Here is a 20315-nt window from a genome sequence, read left to right as displayed (position 1 = left end):
AGAACCTACAGATCACAATGAATGTAAACACATTTTTCTTCATGTGTAAGCAGTGTGCTCGCTGGTGATATCTAGATCCTAACAAGATTACTTGGTTAGCTGGCTGGACCAGTGACTGGATTGCGACCACTATGATAATATTTTGAACCAAATGTTAATGCTTGACGCAGAATTGTAAAGCAGCATCTGGTTCCTATATAGCCTTAAGGAATAATTTTAGTGATCCTCAAGGAATTAAATAGGGAATTTCAGAAATGTAGACTGCAAAGGCAGTATACAGGAAAAGGTGGAGTGGGTTTTGTTTATGAGCGTGTCTGAAAACTAAAATTGAGCGGGACATCATGGTATATAGTTGGACAGTATTGGCCCTTCACGTTTTGGCCATATTGTATAATGGAGCTTTTACCAAAGATGTATGAGAAGTGTAAGACTATTAAAAAACTGAACTATTCAAAGTAAAACTCTTGACATTTTACTTAAAGGAGATGCAAAAGGTTATTCTCATGTAGGCTCCTGTTGGTGCAGAGGGATTTTTGATTTCAAGATGCAACTAAAGTATGAAGTTCTGTTTCACTTTAGTAGAAATAGCTCTAGAAATGAGGCTAATAAACACATCTAAGAACACTGGTTGCTTTCTAAAATTCCCAAAGCTCCACCATAAATGTAATTCTTAGTGTTTTAAATGATTGCATTTTAAGGTATATAAATATGGGTTATCCAATATCAATGCTATAGTAACATCCTGAAACGAAACAAGCACAAAGGTATAAATGCCTAAACTGGAGGAAACTTGAAACCCTCACGTTAAATCTTTTTTTTTTTTTTTTTTTTTGAGATGGAGTCTCGCTCTGTCACCCAGGCTGGAGTGCAGTGGCACAATCTCCTCTCACTGCAAGCTCTGCCTCCCGGGTTCACGCCATTCTCCTGCCTCAGCCTCCCGAGTAGCTGGGACTACAGGCACCTGCCACCATGCCCGGCTAATTTTTTGTATTTTTAGTAGACACGGGATTTCACCATGTTAGCCAGGATGGTCTCGATCTCCTGACCTCGTGATCTGCCCGCCTCAGCCTCCCAAAGTGCTGGGATTACAGGCATGAGCCACCACGCCCGGCCCATGTTAAATCTTAAATGTAGTATTTCTAACTTGTGAAGACAGATTGGTAGGCAGCCATTTTTTGTGTCTTAAAATAACGGGGGGCATGGTTAAAATGTTATACATCAAGTGATTGCTATTATTGAATGTTGCAGGTGAGATGTGGTTATTTTTAGTTTATTTGAAATGTCTGACTGGAAAGAGGGGAGGGGGAAGCAAATATTTGAAATTTGGAAAACCCCAAACCTTTTGGTAAGAAATTGTAATTTTCACTTAAAATTTTCTTTAAGGATATAAGAAGTTTATAATTGATGTAGTTAAATTGAACAATAATCATTGGTGACTGGAGCAGATAATTATAGCCTGCAGAAAAAATTATAATCTAAGAATTGAAAAAATAAGATCCTGAAGTTAATTGCATCAGTTTCTGTATTTATGTGAATTTATAAACTGCAGTACATTTTGAATGAGGTTAATCTTGTTTAATATAAGTAAATGAGTCTGTAGACTGTGATCTCCCCAAACTAAAAAGTACAGTACTTGAAATTGTGTTCTTTATGGTTGTAGTGTTAGTAAAGCACTAATATGCAGAAAATAAAGGAATTACACAGTGGGAAAAAAAAACAAAAAAACCAGGACAGCTGCCAACAGAGAATTATCTGGCACAAAATGTTAACAGTGCAGGGGTTGAGAAACCCTGGCGAAGTTTAAGAGCAAGTACATGCTAAAGAAACATGTTGCTTCCTGTAATTTTCCCTGTCTCAGAAGTGGATTAAGTCAATCTGTGCTGTAAAGTAGAGAGGGAGGGGACTTGAAACCAGCTTATTATTATTATTATTATTATTATTATTATTAGAGACAGAGTCTCACTCTGTCACCCAGGCTGGAGTGCAGTGGCATGATCTCGGCTCACTGCAACCTCCACCCCCCAGGTTCAAGTGCTTCTCCTGCCTCAGGCACCTGCCACCACGCTTGGCTAATTTTTTTTTTGTTTTTGTTTTTGAGATGGAGTCTCACTCTGTTGCCCAGGCTGCAGTGCAGTGGTGCAATCTCGGCTCACTTGCAAGCTCCACCTCCCAGGTTCACACCATTCTCCTGCCTCAGCCTCCCAAGTAGCTAGGACTACAGGTGCCCACCACCATGCCTGGCTTTGTTTTTTTAAAATATTTTTAGTAAAGACAGGGTTTCACTGTGTTAACCAGGATGGTCTCAATCTCCTGACCTTATGATCCACCTGCCTCGGACTCCCAAAGTGCTGGGATTACAGGTATGAGCCACTGTGCCTGGCCAAATTTTTGCATTTTTAATAAAGACAAGGTTTCACCATGTTGTCCAGGCTGGTCTCGAACTCCTGGCTTCAGGTGATCTGCCTGCCTCGGCCTCCCAAAGAGCTGGGATTATAGGTGTGAGCCACCGCACCTGGCTGAAACCAGCTTATTTTTTAAGAAACAAAGGTTCTCCTTGCCTCTCAGCTGGGATAAAACAGGTACTGAAAGTATTTTAAGCATAATCAGCCTGCAGACAACACCCATAGCACACATTATGACATAGACCAAACCTTCTTGATGAAATATTTCCCCAGGACAGACCTTAGGCAGTTACCTGGTTCTACCATCACCCAGAGGAGAAAACAGAGTTTCTCTTGCAAAGGACAACAGCCTCCCTCATTACCCAGCAGCATGGCACATGCAGCCAGACACTGAAGGTGTACAGCATCATCACTATGTGAGGCAACCGCAGCTGCCTTGTCATACAAAAGGAAGCCCATCTATGAGTTGACCAAATACCCGTTTGATCTGGAGGGTCCCGGTTTACACCACTGTCCCAGCATAATAAATAGCACCCACTTTCACTATCAAAAGAGGCAGGAAATATGGAACACTCGCCTGGAACATCTTGTCATGCCAGAAAGCAAAGAAGCTGTCAATGAGAATTACGGTTGTGTCAAAAGGATTCAGGAGCCAAGGTCCAGGGGCCTCCACTGGTCAAAGGTGAAATAATTTGAGCATCAAATTGTAACTCCAGCAGACTGATCAATATCAAGTATGTTTAAATCCATGAGTGCAGGCCAGGTGCAGTGGCCCACACCTGTAATCTCAATACTTTGGAAGGCCAAGGAAGGGGGAGCGCCTTAGCCTGGGAGTTTGAGGCTGCCGTGAACTACAATTGCACCACTGCATTCCAGCCTGGGTGACAGAGCAAGACCCTCTCTCAAAAAAAAACAATAAAAGCAAAAAGCTATGAATGTATTGATTTCTACAGACTTGACTGCCTTTACAGGAAGCAAAAAGTAACTAGCTCATTATTCTGAAAACAGGCAAATAAAGAGGGGGATCAAGCATTTTCTTGCCTTCCCTGTATGAACTATATCTAAGGGTAACCTAAGTTAATGAAGGGAAATGTCTTACAGAAGTATTCCAACTACTAAATGATGAAGCATTTACAAACTAATGAAACAAGCAGATCTAGACTTCTAAAATCATATGAAGAGAAACAGGGCATGTCACAATCTATAATGTGTTCTTGCCAAAATGTGAAATATGAATCTGATTACACCTCTAAACACTTCTAAATTTTTAGATAATACAGAGGGCAGGGAAATATGTTAAATCATGCCATGGGTATGCAAACAGAAAATGCAGAATGATTAGCTGGGCATGGTGGCACATGCCTGTAATCCCAGCTACTCAGGAGGCTGAGGCAGGAGAATCGCTTGAACCCGGGACAGGGAGGTTGCAGTGAGCTGAGACTGTGCCACTGCACTCCAGCCTGGGCAACAGAGTGAGACTCCCGCTCAAAAAAAAAAAAAACAAAAAACAAACAAACAAACAAAAAAAAACAGAAAATGTAGAATGTAAAAAACTCTCCAGGATAAATGATCCAGTTTTTTAAAATGAATAAATCTCAAGAAGAAAAGGATAAGTACAATAGATTATAAGCCTTAAGAGACAAAGCAACAAATTATATTGTATTGAAAAATTAGGTGGGTTCTTAAAATTCACTGGATATTTTGACATTAAGGAACTGTTTTGTTTTGAGACAGGGTTTTGCTCTGTCTCCCCGGCTGGAGTGCAAAGGCACAATCATGGCTCACTGCAACCTCAACCTCTTGGGGTCAAGTGATGCCCCGCCTCAGCCTCCTGAATAGCTGGGACCACAGGCGTGCACCACTATGCCCAGTTAATATTTATTTGTAGATGAGGTCTCACTATGTTGCTCAGGCTGGTCTCGAACTCCTCTCAAGCAATCCCACCTTGGCCTCCCAAAGTGCTGGGATCACAGGTGTGAGCCACCACACCCAGCCGCCCTTACCTTTTACAGGTACACACTGAAATGGTTATAAACAACACCTGGGATATACTTCAAAACTTCAGTGGGGGAGGAAGACGGGGAGGAAGAAGTGGACAGAGATGAAACAAGATTGATTATGAGTTTATAATAAAGTCAAATGATAAATACATAAGGATTCATTTATATAGGTTTGAAATTATCTATTATAAAAAAATTTCTAAAGAATAGAAAAATACAGAAAACAAAATATTTCTTAACATCTGAATAGACATGAAAAATCAGACTACCACAATCCCATGGGAAAAACCCCCTACTAAGAGGCTTTTCTGAGACACTGTCCTAAGCTCTTGGCCCCACAGGAGACAGGGAAGAGGCCAGATAGGAAAGTCAGCAAGGCCCAGCTCCTACTGAAGCTTAAGATATCCCAACTTGCTGAAACCCAGAGGAGTGCTGGCTGTGTATGATAAAAGAGCATCTGTGATTCAGGTAAACAGAATGATGAGTGACAAGCAGCCCCCCCGAGGCCTCCCCAGTCCCCACCTGCCTTTGGAAAACCACCCTCTGGGGAAGGCCACGCTCAGGCCAGAAGCCTCCCACTGAGTCTGCCTGGCTGTCAGCCCTGCCTAGCTGCTCTGATAATTGAGGGGGGAAAAAAGCAGATTTTGCACGTGGACCTCAGTATCACAGAGGAGCAGCAGCAGCCCTGTGTGGACATCTCAGATACATTTACGACCCGGTCAGTGCAGCCTCGTGGGCACAGCTAATGAGCCAGGAAGACCAAGGAGGGTCACTTGCTGAGTCAAAATTAAAACACCATGCTGCCTGCCAAGAACAGGTGATAAAACCACGTTTCAAAGTGGACTGAGTAATACAACTTTGTGTTAGTCATTACCATTTACCTTATTTACAATGGAAAATGAAAAAAAAAATCTCAGCAAAAGAATCTGGTATTAAGAGGCATCAGACGACAAACCACATTTTGCAATTATAGTACACTATCAACAAAAGACAGACTCACTCACTCACTCAGCCAGGGTTCAAAGGCACAGCACAATGACACAGCAGTCAGTCCACGCTAGCTATGCAGCTTCCAGAACTTTAAACAGAAATGAAACCCTTTAGTGATGGCACAATAAGGAAGCTTCAACAGTTTACAAATATTGCATCTTCTCATTTTTAAAGAAATGTGTATTTTTTAATGCCTACAAATATCTTTATTTTTCCTGACTTGGCACTCATGCAAAACAGGTCGCTACCAGCTCATCATCCCCAGTGGGTGTCCAGGACCCCTAGTGCCTTGGATGACAAGGGTCTAGAGGGCAGAGACCATTTAGTAACAAGAGGTAGGTGGCAAATGCATTTCAGGGCAAGATGCTGACAAAGCCATGAATACAGGCCCAGAGGATTGGCAGGAATATCCACGGGTTCTGAAGATCAGGTACATCCATGAGACGTAAGCTCTACGAGGTCAACAGCTTCTCCCCCTATTTTATTCATGGATGTGTCTCAAGCACCCGAAGAGTTCCTGACATGTTACAGAGCCTCAATAAATACTTGGGAAATGGGTCGAATGAGAATAGGGTGAAATTAATTTTATGAACTATAAAGTGCCATCAAATATAGGGCATTAATACTAGTTCATCTTTCAGACTCATTTTAATTATAACAGTTCTTTCTAGAGAACTGTTTTTTAAAATACTCTGATGTTTATTCAGTGATCAATAGCAAAATAGTAACTTCCTAATAGTTGGTGTGTTGACAGTTGTTATAGTGCAAGGAATAATGGACGGGGCAGTTTTACAGATGAGAATAGAATGTTATAGCCTGACACAGATGAGGCTCCAAATAATGTAAAATTCACACAGTTGCCTGGGAGCAGATCCCAGCTGGGGCAGGAAGATCCAGCACAGGGCAGGAGGGCAGGAGTGGTCACGGGAAGATGTTCTCACGGGCACACAGCACAGATACCCTGAGAATGCCTTGGGTCATGGGCTGTTGCATGCATCCCCAACGCATGACCCCCAAGGGAATCAGGTCTAGTCTCTCATTCACCACTGCATTCCCACGGCCAGGTGCTCAGAGGATGTTCAATAAATGTCTGTTCAATGGAAAAGAGAGGGGGTGGGGGAAGAGTCTGAGCTAATGAACCTGCAGGCAAGACAGAGCTCAGGAAGGTGAGGTCCCAGCTACAACACATGTCAAGGTTTTGCCTTTACTCCCAGCCTCGTTCGGCAGGGGGACACAGACAGTCCACTGAAGGAGAAAATCTCAGCCTGAACTGAATCGCAGGAGACTGCTTCCCTCAAACATGGGAAGAAAAATTGTTTAGCACCACTTGGGTAAGAGATGGAAGCAGCTATGCTCTCTGGAAGCTGTAAGTAAGCCAGGCCTTGCCTTTCCCACGTTTGCGAATGGGTGGGAAGGCAATGGGACCAGTGCTTTCCTGCAGCCATCACCTTGCGCCCCGCAAGGCCCTGCAGTGATAAAGATGAATGATGGTGCTGCCTGCCACCTGCTATGCTCACTGCACCAGCGGCTCCTGGCGGTGCTGGGTCTTCTGGTGCCGGTTGAGGATGGACCTCTGGTTGAAGCTTCGCCCGCAGGCAGGACAGTGGTAGGGCTTCTCTCCTGTGTGGATCCTCTGGTGTCGGACCAGCCGCTCCCCTTTGCTGAACCGCTTCCCACATACCTGGCACCCATATGGCTTCTCGCCAGTGTGGGCACGCCGGTGCACCGCCAGGTTGGCATTCCTGCTGAAGCTCTTGCCACACTCGCAGGTGTAGGGCTTCTCCCCGGTGTGTGTCCTCCGGTGCACCTGCAGGTGCTGCCTGCGGCTGAAGCTCTTCCAGCAGTCCCCACACTTGTAGGGCTTCTCCCCAGTGTGGCTGCGCTGGTGCACCTCCAGGTGGTGTCTCTGGCTGAAGGTTTTCCAGCACTCGCTGCACACGTAGGGCCTCTTTCCCAGGTGGGTTCTCTGGTGCTTCATCAGGTACTCTCTCAGGGTAAAGCCCTTCCCACACTCCACACAGCCATAAGACTTCTCCTCTTCGTGGGTTCGCTGGTGCCTGACGAGATTGGAGCTCCGACTGAATCCTTTCCCACACTCGGGGCACTGGAAAGGCTTCCAGAAGGAGCTGTGGGTTTTGACTTCGTCAGGCAGGGGGATGGCACCGTGCTGGGGAGGAGGAAGCCCGGGCGCACCGCCTGCAGAGCCACCAGGCTCCTGCTCACAGGCCCTTCCGAGCCCAGGGCCCTGGAGAGAGGCTTCCCCAAACCTCTCTGACGTCAGTGCCACCAGCGCCCCTTTCAGGTCTTCCTGTGGGGGTTTTGCCTCCTTTTCCTTGCTCCCACCGCCTACAGGACAGGAGGAGATAAAGATTGATTCTGTGGTAGCCGCAGGACATTTACATGTTAGAACTCTGCTTCACAGGGGTCCCATTCATGGTTCCTTCTCTTTTTTCCTTTGACCAACAACCTCAACTCAGGCTTTCCTTACTTCTTTTTCCTTATTTCCACCTCCATGTCTTTTTACAGAATAGTCTGCCAAATTCCAGTGCCTGCCCACTTGCTGCTAATCTAGACTTTTATTTCTTTCAAAATGTAGCTCAATAATTTCCTCTAAGACACTCACCATAATTATTCTCTTACTCTGGGCCTCTTCAGCACTGTGCACCTAATTAGCACTTTATTATTCTGTACCTATTTACATGTGACTTTGTTGGAAATGCTGTTTCCATTCATCCAGATGTCCTGCGCCTTCCCCAAATGATTCTACACCTGCTGTAGCACTGGGCAGCACACAGCTCTCCAGACCTTCCAGGTGCCTGCTCAGTCCCCTGTCCTGCCCACATGCTCCCTCTGCCTAACCAGGTTCATTCATCTGGGTGTCCTAGGAGCCTGGCATGGGACTGACTCAGGGAAGATGCTTGCTAACCGCTGGCTGAATGAATGAAGCAGGCTTCACTGAGGATCCTGCAGGGGAATGCCCCTAGGTAGCATATTTATCAGGACTGAGACCATGATGCTGCTGAAATGCTCAGCCTCACCCTTCCTTCATCCTACTCCGATCCTTCTTATACTCTCTCTAAATTAACAGAACAGGTGTTTATGGAAGAGTAACAGGAAGGGGAGGAGAAAAAAAGAAAAGGTATGGGGGAACAAAGAAGCAAAGAGAAAAAAAGAAAAGGAGAAATAAGTGGTGCTTAAAGCGGAAGAGTCCTTTTAGGCAAGATGACTAGAAGACAAGAAAAACCTGACAGTATATGCCTCCTGGTTTGAGAAAATATGAAATACATACTTATCAGCTTGGATTTTGTTTTGTAAACTTTTCATGAAAGTAAAAGTGTACAAGCCATTTATGTTTTGTACACACAAAGATTTTATTTTTATTTTTTTGGATCCAGCGCTGGCTAAAAAATGTCACGTTACCTTTTTTTTTCCTTTTTGTGGAGATGGGGGCCTCACTATGTTGCCCAGGCTGGTCTCGAATTCCTGGGCTCAAGTGACACTCCTGCCTCTGCCTCACTGAGTGCTGGGATTACAGGTGTGCGTCACCACACGCTATGCAAAGAATTTTCTTAACGAACTCAACCACGTAAACAGCATTCAGTTCAACAAACAGAACATAACCAGTCCCTAGAAGCCCCTTTTACATCTCCTCCATTACTATACCCTGCCATATACATACTGCACATATACAGTATATACATATACAGCATATACGAGACATACGTATACAGCATATACGAGATATACGTATACAGCAGAGATACACGTATACAGCATATACGAGATATACATATACAGCATATACGAGATATACATATATAGTATATATATGATATACGTATGTAGTATACATATATACTACACCAAGGGGAACACACTGTCCAGACTTTTTTGCCTGTTCTTGAACTTCAGGTAATTGTCTCACACATTGTTTCTGGCTTCTTCTGCTCAATATCATGTTTGTGATGTTCACCTATATCATAGTGTGAAGCTATAGTTTATTCTTTTTCATTGGTGTATAGTATTCCACTGTAAGTATATGTGTGTGTGTGCGTGTATATATACACAGATAGATATATAGATATAGATAGACTGCAACCTACTTATTAATTTGACTGATGTTCATTTGGGTAGTTTTCAGTTTTGAGGTGTTATGAATAGTAAGATTAAAACTAAATGCAACACACAAATCACAACTACATCTTGGGGAAATCTGACTATGCACTAGATGTTACATATATCGAATTTATGTTTATTTTCTTAGATGAAATTATGCTACTGGGCTATGTTGGGAATGTCATTGTTAGACAAATGCTGAGGTATTTACAAATGAAAGATTGAGATGCCTCCAACTTCCATATCATTCCAAAAAAAAACACACATTATACAGCTAAATATGGCAAATGTTAACAATTGGTGAATCTAAATAAAGACCTAAGTGTGTTCCCTGTACTAGTCTTAGCTTTTCTGTATGTTTGAAAATTTGTATAAGACTTCAAAATATAAAACTGGGGAAAAATAAATACAATGAGATACCTAAGCATAAATAGAGACACTGGGAGAAAGACACAGTAGTGGAAGAGAAGGGACCTAGCAGTGAGAAACCCGTTTTGAGTGCTGCACTGGCTGCTCAATTGCTGTGTGATCATGTAAGCCTCTCTGAGCCTTACATTCTTCACCTTCAAAATGGATTGTACACTCATGAAGTTTACTGCACACATGGAGCAGGAATGCAATGGTTCATGATATTATTTTAACCCCCAGACCATGTACCTGACTTGCAGCTACTTCCAGGGACCATCCACTTAGATCTCAAAGTCAACAAATGGAACTTTCCATTCTTCCTCCCTCTTAGGAAAACGCTTCCCTCCCTTTCTGACAATAGTAACATAATTTTTCCAGTCCCTTAGCCAGGATCCTAAGACGTAGACTCCTCTCTGACTCTTCTCTTTCCTCCCCTCTGGCCAATCTGTGGCCCATCCTTGGAAGCATATTTCAGTAAACCCCCTTCTACACGACCACTGGCCTGTTTCCTGCTCTTACCCCAGTGCTTACACTATTTCAACCCTCCAGACTGGCTGTACCCTGCCATCAATCCAATTTTCCTCAAGTAAAACCTCCCTCACATTACTCTGTGCAGAAAAAATTTTAAAACAAGGAGCCGGAGTCCTCATGCCCTCCTCAGTGGCCTCACTCTACTCACTCCTACCTCCTCCTTACTCCTCTGAGCACTCATCGTTCACTCCAGGACCCTCATCATCCTGGGAACCGGCCTGCAGAGTCCTGCATTTAGGTTTCTGCACCTGCTACTTTTTGCCTCTGTGATTCCAAATCATGTTGTGAGTTCTTGCTCCAGTCCTTGTGGCCATTACTGCAATTACAACCCAGACGACAAGGTCTGCACCTCACCGTCTGCTAATGAGAACAGACAAACAACTGGAAGTGATCTGGGCAGCCACCTAGCTCAACCCTGCCCTGTGCATCCAGTCTCTTTACAGGTGAAGCAGCTCAGGCCCAGCCCCAAGCAGCTGTCAGTACAAGCACCAGGACAACCCGAGTGTGAATCCCAGGAAGACCTGAAAGCTGGGACAGCAAGTGAATGGTACACTTGGGAAACAGGCCTTCGTGTCACCTGGCCTCAGCAGAAATGTTCAGGTGTGGGCTTGAGTTGCTCTGAGTTCTGAGACACTGAGCTGGTGAGGGGACAAGGACAGAACCAGTCTCCAGAACAGTCAGAAATGGCCAGGAGGGCATGAAAACCTTCTGAGAATGGGGGCGAGGGGCTCCTCACCCCACACAGCAGCATCACTGGGAGGGGAACACCCCTGAGGGGGACCCTGGCAGCAGGACACTGGCACCTTTGTCTGGGGCTCGTCACTCGAGCCCCTGCTTTGTTCTGTCATCCTCTGCCGTTACAGCAATCACACATCTCCACATAAAGTATGCTGACATCTTTCTGCTACTCGCATCACTGCCACGCTGTGTCAACCGTGCCCTGGCCCCAGGTCTCCCAGGAGCCCAGTGCCCCTTACCTTATCCCACTATTACATGCACATGGCCTCTTCCCCTGAACTCTAAGACTCCACAGGCAAGTGCCTTTATTTTTAACTCTTCATAGTGACCAGAACAGCACTGGCCACAGAGCCAAGTCCACCTCTGTGATGAATAAATGAGTGAAGGCTGATGGTTCCTACAAGAATCCCTTAGTAATATTTACAGCACTAACTAAACAATCTAACACTACCAGGGTCACCACACATTTAGATGTGTCACCTCCCTTCATCCTCATGGCACCATGAGGACAGGTTCCATCAACAGCCCCATTCCACAACAGAGGAAACTGAGACGTGGAAAGCTCAAGGGAGATGCTCAAGGTCAGGGTCAGCAAGTGGAGGGGCAAGACAGATTCTCTTACGTCCTGAAGGAAGCACAGGGATAATCTTGCTCATCCTTCAAGGCATTTCAGGATAAGGAAAGGCTAGGTGGGGTCGGTACAGATGGGTGGTCAGTGCACAACTCACAAAGAAGTTATGAAACAAAAAAGAAGAAAAAGAACAAGGAGAGGCCGCTCCAACCAGTGTTTCCTCTCCCTGCCGGTGTCCTGATTCCACCCATGCAGATTCTCCATACTGCCCCTCGCCCTGGCATCCCCAAAGCCCCGCAGTGCGCTCTGCTGGCAGCCTCTGTGGGCTCTCTCTCGCTGCTCCTCCTCCCATGAGCTGCTGTCACACACAATGGCCACATCCCCCCAGGCTCTGAGCCCAGGTCAAACCCAGCCACCACCTGAGGCCCAGCACACCTCTGCTTCCTCTGTGACTCAGGCCACTCCGACCTCTCCCATCGCGAAGCCCCCTCGTGCCCTCCTACGTGCACACCGTGAGCTCCGATGCTTTCGTGCACGTTAGTCCTGCCCACTTCCTGCCGCAAGAGAAAACCACTAACACAGGGCCCACATGCAGGGATCACTCAATAAATATCTGAACAAGCTCAGATGCCCCATCTTTTGCTGTTCGTATCTTGCTCTCAAGCCCTCAGTGTCTTCAATCATGGACACAGTGTAGGTGTTTGGGGGTCCTCATGACCGACCTGTCTCCATACAGCCAAAATAATGGCCTCATGTTTTCCTGCTCCATCATTCGGCTCCTCTCTTGACACAGGAAAGCAGCTCCTCATGCCCCATGGTCCATGCTGGACCCATTTACCCGCCTGCCATGAAGTCCCCTTCCTTTGCCAGGAGCGCCAGAGCTATGGCAGGACCCCTGACCTGAGTTTTCAGAACTCTCCAGTTCCTCATCTGTGGGTGGAGACAGTCTTACCTGGAGAGACCCTGCAGTCCTGCGGTTCCACATACTCCCCAAAGCAGTCTATCTGGGCTGGGGTCACGTGCCTCCACTCCTCCTCAGGGAAGGCCAGGGCCATATCTTTAAATGGCCCCAACCCCTGCAACAATAGGAGATTGCTATGAATAAAGAAAGAATCCTAGGCCAGAGACAGTGGTTCATGTATGTAATCCAACCCCCTCCCAACCAGCTTCCTCCCAACAGTTGAACGGGAGTAATCCACTTGTTTGAGCCACTGCAGTTTTGAGCCTCTATGGCTGGGGCTCAGCTTGCCCCTAACAACCAAGTCACCTCATTTCCACTCTGCAGCAGCCTCCCACTCACACCTCATGCTTGACAGAGCCTGGCAGCCGCTATTTACCTTCTCATCAAGAACAAAGTTCACATTCGGCCAAGCCCTGTCTTAAGAATAAGGCTGTGATAAAATAAATGCATCCTCAATTTCTCACTCACTGCGCACCATGAAGAACTATTATGGTACAAGGGAGGGTCCAACCAAATTAAAAAGCACTGATGTCATTCCTCATCCCCTCCAAAGTACATCCTTAGAGAAAAGGAAAGGGAAATGATGCTGGCATCCATCCTTGCCCAAATACGGCTTGAGCAGGGCCAGACTTGATCCCCTTCTTTTTTCTGCCAAACAACACCTTTTCTTCTTCAAAGAACTGTTTTAGACTCACCTCCTTGAGGAAGGTGCCCCACTGGAAAGCCCCCACCTCCCTGGTAGTGCTCAGCACCCTGTGGAAGAGAGAGCACCCCATCTATGCTTCAGTTACCCCATTTGTGGCAGATGAGTAATGTTAACGAGGTCCAACTAGTGTGGCCTGTATGGCCAAAGAGACCACCCTGCTCAAATGCTCCTGGAAGCCCCAACCCTGAGTCAGCCACAATCCTGCTGAAGTTAGGGGACAGGCAAGTTTCCAAAACAGAAAAAGCAGCAGCAGAAGTACCCATAAAGGGCACCCACAAAGGGTTATCTCGGGGCCAACCAGCACGGCCTAGATAGCCCTAGGGGGTTTCTATCTGTAACAGTTACAAGAGTCCACCTGTGGCTGGGCGCGGTGGCTCACGCCTGTAATCCCAGCACTTTGGGAGGCCGAAGTGGGTGGATCACGAGATCAGGAGATCGAGGCCATCCTGGCTAACACGGTGAAACCCCGTCTCTACTAAAAATACAAAAAATTAGCCAGGTGTGGTGGCAGGCGCCTGTAGTCCCAGCTGCTTGGGAGGCTGAGGCAGGAGAATGACGTGAACCCAGGAGGCGGAGCCTGCAGTGAGCCAAGACCGCGCCACTGCACTCCAGCCTGGGCGACAGACATAAGGTTCGATGCAAATTAACAACTGCGGCTGATGGTTCAGCGGAGGAAACCACACCATCAGGTCCACTGGGACTAGAAAGAGAGAATGACTCAACTTGGGGGCGGGGAGGACACATTGTTGTGCAAAGAAACCTTGGGGAAGGTGAACCTCAATCAAAGCAAAGGTCATGATTTCTGGAAAGGGAGTCAGAGCTCACCTGCGATCCAGCAGTAAAGAACCCGGCTGCCATCTCTTGGTCTCTGGGATTCATTGCGGGGAGGCCAGGACCCGCCTGCAGAACTGGTAGTGCTGAGCAGGGACAAAAAGCATGAGAAAGATCAGAAGGATCAGTGATGTCATGCTGTTAGCTCGTTCAAATGTGTCCCCTACCAGATGCACACAACCTCAGGAACCAGAAGACTCCAGACAGAATCACTTTTCACTCTGGTACCACACTTTCCCACGCACAGGGGCCTGGGTGTCCCCTGCCCTATTCTCAGCTGGGGCCTGAGTGTCTCCTGCCCTGTTCTCAGCTGGCAAGACTGTCCCAGCCCTGTCCCTTCAGGGCTACCCATGCTCCCCACTCACATTCTGGGAATAACCTCCTTTGAGATTCAGTAACAAAACAAAGCTACGTGGGCTGGGCACGGTGGCTCACGCCTATAACCCCAGCACTTTGGGAGGCTGAGGTGGACAGATCACGAGGTCAGGAGATCGAGACCATCCTGGCTAACATGGTGAAACCCCGTCTCTACTAAAAATACAAAAAAATTAACAGGGCATGGTGGCACATGCCTGTAGTCCCAGCTACTTGGGAGGCTGAGGCAGGAGAACTGCTTCGACCCAGGAGGCAAAGGTTGCAGTGAGCCGAGATCGCGCCACTGCACTCCAACTTGGGTGACAGAGTGAGACCCTATCTCAAAAAATAAATAAATAAATAAATAAAGCTACATATTACTTTGGGAGATATGGTTTATCTGCCCACTGAAAAAGTATTTCTGCAAGTCAGCTGAATATTTCCTGGTAGTTTCTAGAAGGGATCTGAGGGAAAGAAAAGAGAAATAATAAGAAAGCATGATCCCAGATATCCCCTCCAGACACCAGAGGATAAAAGGAAAAGAAACAATTTCACTTCATCTATTTCCTAAGGGGGAGGAAGTAGCCAAGAAAATTCACAATTACACCTCGTGGGTAACTTAGTTGCTCTATTGCTGGGTTTATGAAGAGAGTTGGCTGCACAGCACAGTTTCCTATGCCCTGACATCCCCACTATCTGCGTCTTACTCACCTTGCTCCTGGAAGGCCCGTGTCTCATCTCCAGGGTCCTGACTGAGCTGCTCCTCGGTACCTGGGTCTGGACCTTGAACTCCTTCCCCAGGGGGCATCCCCCACTCAGGCTTGACCTCCACTGGCCCCAGCTGGATGCCTGGCTCCCAAGTGCCTCTGCAAAGTGCTGTTTCCTCCTGCTCTCCCTGCCCGTGGCATGGAACCTAAGAACAGTTCCCAACACCGATTAGAATGAGGCCTGGGCAAGGCTGTTATGAAGGGAGTTGAATTAAAATCTAAAAAGAGAACCAAGAAAAGAACCATTCCAGCTTCAGGGGAGAGGAAGGAAAAATCAGCTGAGCTCTTCCCCAGGACATTAGTGAGGAAGTGAAAAGGAAGCTAAACTCCCGCATCAGGCCCTGAGCAACTTTTATCTGTCCACGCCATTTGACAAGGGTCCCTTCTACCTGCCATCACCAAGCCCAAATATTATCTTGCCGAGGATTTTAACACAATATACTCACTACTAGAAAAAAAAAATTCCTAATTGGAAAAGCTGAAAATAAAAAACGCAAAGCCTAGACCCTGCAGTGAACAGGCTAATGAGAAATAGTTGCTTTAAAGAGAGCCAGGAAGCCTGGGCAACATGGCAAGACTCCACCTCTACAAAAAATCAAAAAATTAGCCAGGCATGGTGGTACATGCCTGTGCTCTCAGCTACTCAGGAGGCTGAGGTGGGAGGATCAACTGAGCCAGGAGCTCAAGGCTGCAGTAAGCTAGGATTGTGCCACTGCACTCCAGCCTAGGCTGTTGGCTGACCCTGTCTCAAAAATAATAAATTAAAAAGAACAAGGAAAATCAGGAGGACTCTCACACTGAGAAGTACTCACAAAAACAAGGCATTTCTGGTCCACTTTTAAGCTCCTGAGTTGAGTAGGAAAAAATTCTCTTAGGATTCTGAAGACAGGAAGTCAGGGTGACGAGAATGCGCACGGGAGGCTGAACTACAGAAGGACGGGGGCTTATGAGCAAGACAGTGTCATCAGTCCTACTCTCCTTTCCCAGTCATCCGTCAGGGGGCTGTGCCACAGAGTGACCGAAATATGGCTGGAACCTCAAGGAAGCACGTGCGGTGCCAACTCACTTGGTGTCATTAGAGCAGCACCAGAGAATTGTTACAGGAGCCCTACGAGCCACAGAGAAACAGTACTGCTACGGACAACCCTTTTCCGGAAAAATATTCCCCAGGCGGGATTCTCTGCCTTCCCAGAGGCATCTCTGTCCAAAGCAGGGTCAGGTCTATGAGGGACCCCAAAAACAATCACAACTGCCTTCTTTTTGCCTGATGCCCACAAGGGAAATATGGTCAAGCCTCTGCCCTCATGACCAAAGAGAGGCTTCAGGCCCTTCTGCATGGGAGCATCTCCCCTGGGAATGGCCTTTCTTGCTGAAAACTCCACTGCTCTCCAAAAAGGACCTCAGGGAGTCTGAGGGCAGAGGAGGGAGGCTCCACACCTCGTCCACTCCTACTGCTTCCTCAAATCTTTGGATTCTTTAACACTCCCTGCCCACGCCAAGGGCGCCAGACCTGGATCCCCTCCTCACCCACCGCCTTGGCCTCCAGCGCTCTTTCTGTCAGGTCCTCCACCATGGCAGCCAGGGCCTTGCCACTCTCTGGGCCATGCTCCCGGATCCAGGCGTAGAACTCGCGGGGCAGGATAGTGAGGAACTGCTCCAGCACCAGCAGCTCCAGGATCTGCTCCTTGGTGTGCAACTCGGGCCTCAGCCACCGACGACAGAGCTCCTGGAGCTCCCTAAGAGCTTCCTGGGGTCCAGCTGCCTCCTGGTAGCGGAACTGCCGAAACCTCAGCCGAAAAGTCTCTGGACTAGGGTCCTCCCTTCCTCTGCCCCATGGCAACTCTTTCTCCAGTTTCACCACAGGAATACCCAACTGCTGCTGAGGAGCTTCTGCCATCTCTGGATGCTCTTTAAGCATCTTCACACTCCCTTCGAGGAGACTGAGAATGACTGCATCAATGACCCTTTTGAGAACAAGAGACACGTGAAAGGTCAGCCCATCCCAGTTCTGTCTCTACATCAAGGAATATTCCACTGGAGAACACAGTAATTACCTTTCACAAGGCATTTTCAAAAGACTGAACACAGATCCCAAAAGTCAGGTCAATTCAACATAGTAATCATTTGCTAAGCAACTATTAGGCACAGAGACTAAACAGAAAATGTCTAAGATTTTGCTTTTATACCCACAAATAACTTAGGATCTCACTGGAGAATAACACTACAATCAGAGAATAATATATAATGGGTTATAACTGGGTTAGTCACCAGGGCCTACTCTTCCAATACTAAAGGAAACATACATGCAACACACAAACACACACATATACACACACAACAAGCAGGCAGAAACAACAAAATAGAGAACAAGACACACTGGGAGCTTGCCCTCTTGAAACTCATATGCTGGTACAGCAGACAGAAAAAGTCAAATGGAAGCAACTCTTTTAAAAACTGCAAGTGGAGACAAGTTCTAGAAAGAAAATAAGTAGGGTGCTCTTGTTAACAGGCGGCAACTGACTTGAAGAGGCTTTTCTAAAGACATGATACCGGGCTGACTCAAGGATGAGAATGAGTCAGTCACTCTAAGAGCATTCCAGGCAAAAGCCCTAAGGCTAAGAAATTACTCTGGGTGTCCAAGAACAAGCCATATTCCAATGTGGCTTCAGCAGAGTGAGGAGCAGAGCTGCACCAGAAGAGGTGGCAGAGGCAGACAGAAACCAGATCACCCAGAGCCTGCGCCACAGAAAGAATTATGAACTTTATTCTTATTTCTTACTTTAGCGAGGAACTACATGTTTTATAAAAGTCATTCTGCCTGCGTGTTGACAGGGAATAGGCTAGACGTGGCAAGAGGGAAATGGCACTTACAGTGATTCAAGCAGATGATAGGGGCTTAGATCAGGGTGGTGGCAAAGAGTCAGACAAAATCAAGACGTATTTTGGAGATTAAAACCAACAAACTTGCTGATGGCTTAGATGTGATGGTGCGCTCAACCTGAAAAAGACAATGGAGCAACATACATACCATTATGATAAATGACCAAAAGATTTCTAATTTGTACAGGCTTTACTCTTTAGAAAGCATGTGAACACATATTTCATTTAATACTTAAACACTTCGGTAGGATGAGTGCTACTCCTACTTCTCAGAAGGAAAAAAAAAAGAGACTAGATGATTAACTGCCTCCCAAAATACATGGTACAGATTGAAAAAAAAAAATGTGAAGTCAAAAAGAGAGAAAACTAATCTAAGTCCAAGTATTCAAGGAAAAGAAGAGGCTTGAAGTAGACTGGAGGATGAGTCCTATTTACCTCCAAGTGGATTATGCGGAAGACCTAGACTGGGAAGACAGACTTGGAAGTCCAAAGCATCAGGGGAAGGAGATCCTGCTTGTCAAAAACGGAAAGATCACCTGACTGGAGCAGAGAATGGGCAGCTGGCAGGAGGCACACCCCAAAGCTTCTGCTAAATATTCTATTGTGAGTTTGTGTATTTATCTACCCCCACTTAAACCAAGTTTATATTTTCAGTCTATTCATTGACTCTGCAACATTGAGATTTCTCTTTCATTCCTTTCTAGCTATTGCATTGGTTCACTCCACTAGTGCATTTAATGCACTACAGTGCAAATGTTTACCCATGTGTCTCCCTCTAACAGATTCCCTGGAAGCAAGAAAGATCCTCATTCATCTTTTATCTCTGCCATTTGACAAACAGAAAGTGCCCCATTGCTATTCTTTATCTCCCCCCACCCATTGTCACTCTTCTGTTTTGTTTCTGAGACAGGGTCTCAGGGTTTTGTCACCCCAACTGGAAACCAGTGGTGCGATCATTGCAGCCTTTGCCTCCTAGGATCAAGCGATCCTCCCACCTCAGCCTCCCGAGTAGCTGGGACTACTGGCGAGTGCCACCATGACCAGCTAATTATTTATTTTTGTAGAGACAGGGTCTCCCCATGTTGCCCAGGCTGGAGTGCAGTGGCATTGAATGTAAGTCACTGCAGCCTTGAACTCCTGGGCTCAGGCGATCCTCCTGCCTCAGCCTCCCGAGTAGCTGGGACCACAGGCGCGTGCCACCACGCCCGGCTACTTTTCAATTTTTGTAGAGACAGGGTCTCGCTATGTTGACCAGGCTGGCTCATCACTATTCTTTAAATGAGTGTCCTACGTGATTACTTTCACTTTGCACAGAGTTCTGCTTCGGTTCAAGGTCTCTTCCGGTTCGTGGCCAGCCCTGCACTAAGCCAAGCCTGGCAGAGCGGGATCAGCCTCGCTCCTACCTGAGCCTACAGCGCGGCGGCCCCTCAGGGTCCAGACCCGCAGGGCCTCGCGGCCGCGGAAGGCAGCTCCGGAGAGACTTGCCGCCCTCAGCCGGGGCAGAGCGGAGGGAGACGGGCTCTAGTGCAACCCCGCTGCCGCCGAGCCCCGTAGCGGCACCAAAACCCGTCCCCGCGCCCGTTTACCACCTTGCCCGCCACCCGCTGCCGCCCTGAAGAGGCTCTCACCCGCCGCGGCCCCGAGGGGGCTCTCACCCGCCGCGGCCCTGAAAGGGCTATCACGGTCTAAGATCGCCAATGCCCTCCGCGGACCGGAAGTGAGCTGCGGACGCTGTCAGACAGGTGCGTAAGGAAAGACCCGCTTCCGTGTCCTCTCTAGGATGCTCGGAGGGCTCGGCTCGGCGGATGCGTCTCGATGGTCGCTGATCCCATCCTGCTGTTCCGAACCCGGCGAGGAGAGACCACCAGGGCTTCCCCAGGACTGACTGCCCAGCTCGAGGCGCTCTGTCGCTAGGCCCCTTTCCACCTCCGTGCCATTGCACCTGCTTGCCCTCCGTGGAAAGGACTCGGTGCATCGCCAGATACACTGCTGGACACAGCACCTGCCCCAAGGGGCTTTAGAGTCCAGTCAGTCAATGCGCGACTATTCCGGCCGCGAGG

At 47.3% G+C, this 20315-nt stretch overlaps 1 protein-coding gene across 10 annotated transcripts in view; it reads right to left on the bottom strand.

Annotated features, from left to right (window-relative positions):
- Positions 1 to 20315, bottom strand: part of ZSCAN25 (zinc finger and SCAN domain containing 25) — a 161100-nt gene extending 140785 nt beyond the window's left edge. For 3 of the 10 annotated variants that reach the window (XM_054560224.2, XM_054560223.2, XM_054560226.2), the window contains exons 1-6: positions 19884 to 20299; positions 18247 to 18373; positions 16907 to 17339; positions 15320 to 15521; positions 14249 to 14340; positions 12709 to 12832 (exon numbers count right to left, since the gene is read on the bottom strand). In XM_054560224.2, the coding sequence (XP_054416199.1) occupies positions 12709 to 12832; positions 14249 to 14340; positions 15320 to 15521; positions 16907 to 17293 (805 nt within the window). In that variant the 5' untranslated portion in view covers positions 17294 to 17339; positions 18247 to 18373; positions 19884 to 20299. Of the gene's footprint in view, positions 1 to 4509; positions 7739 to 12708; positions 12833 to 14248; positions 14341 to 15319; positions 15522 to 16906; positions 17340 to 18246; positions 18374 to 18690; positions 18766 to 19883 lie in introns of those variants that run through there. The other 7 variants (XM_054560219.2, XM_054560218.2, XM_024249698.3 and 4 more) reach the window with 7 other exon arrangements.

This window comes from Pongo abelii, chromosome 6 (assembly GCF_028885655.2).
Source record: "Pongo abelii isolate AG06213 chromosome 6, NHGRI_mPonAbe1-v2.0_pri, whole genome shotgun sequence".
Taxonomy (NCBI): domain Eukaryota; kingdom Metazoa; phylum Chordata; class Mammalia; order Primates; family Hominidae; genus Pongo; species Pongo abelii.
This window is presented reverse-complemented; position numbering and strand designations above follow the sequence as displayed.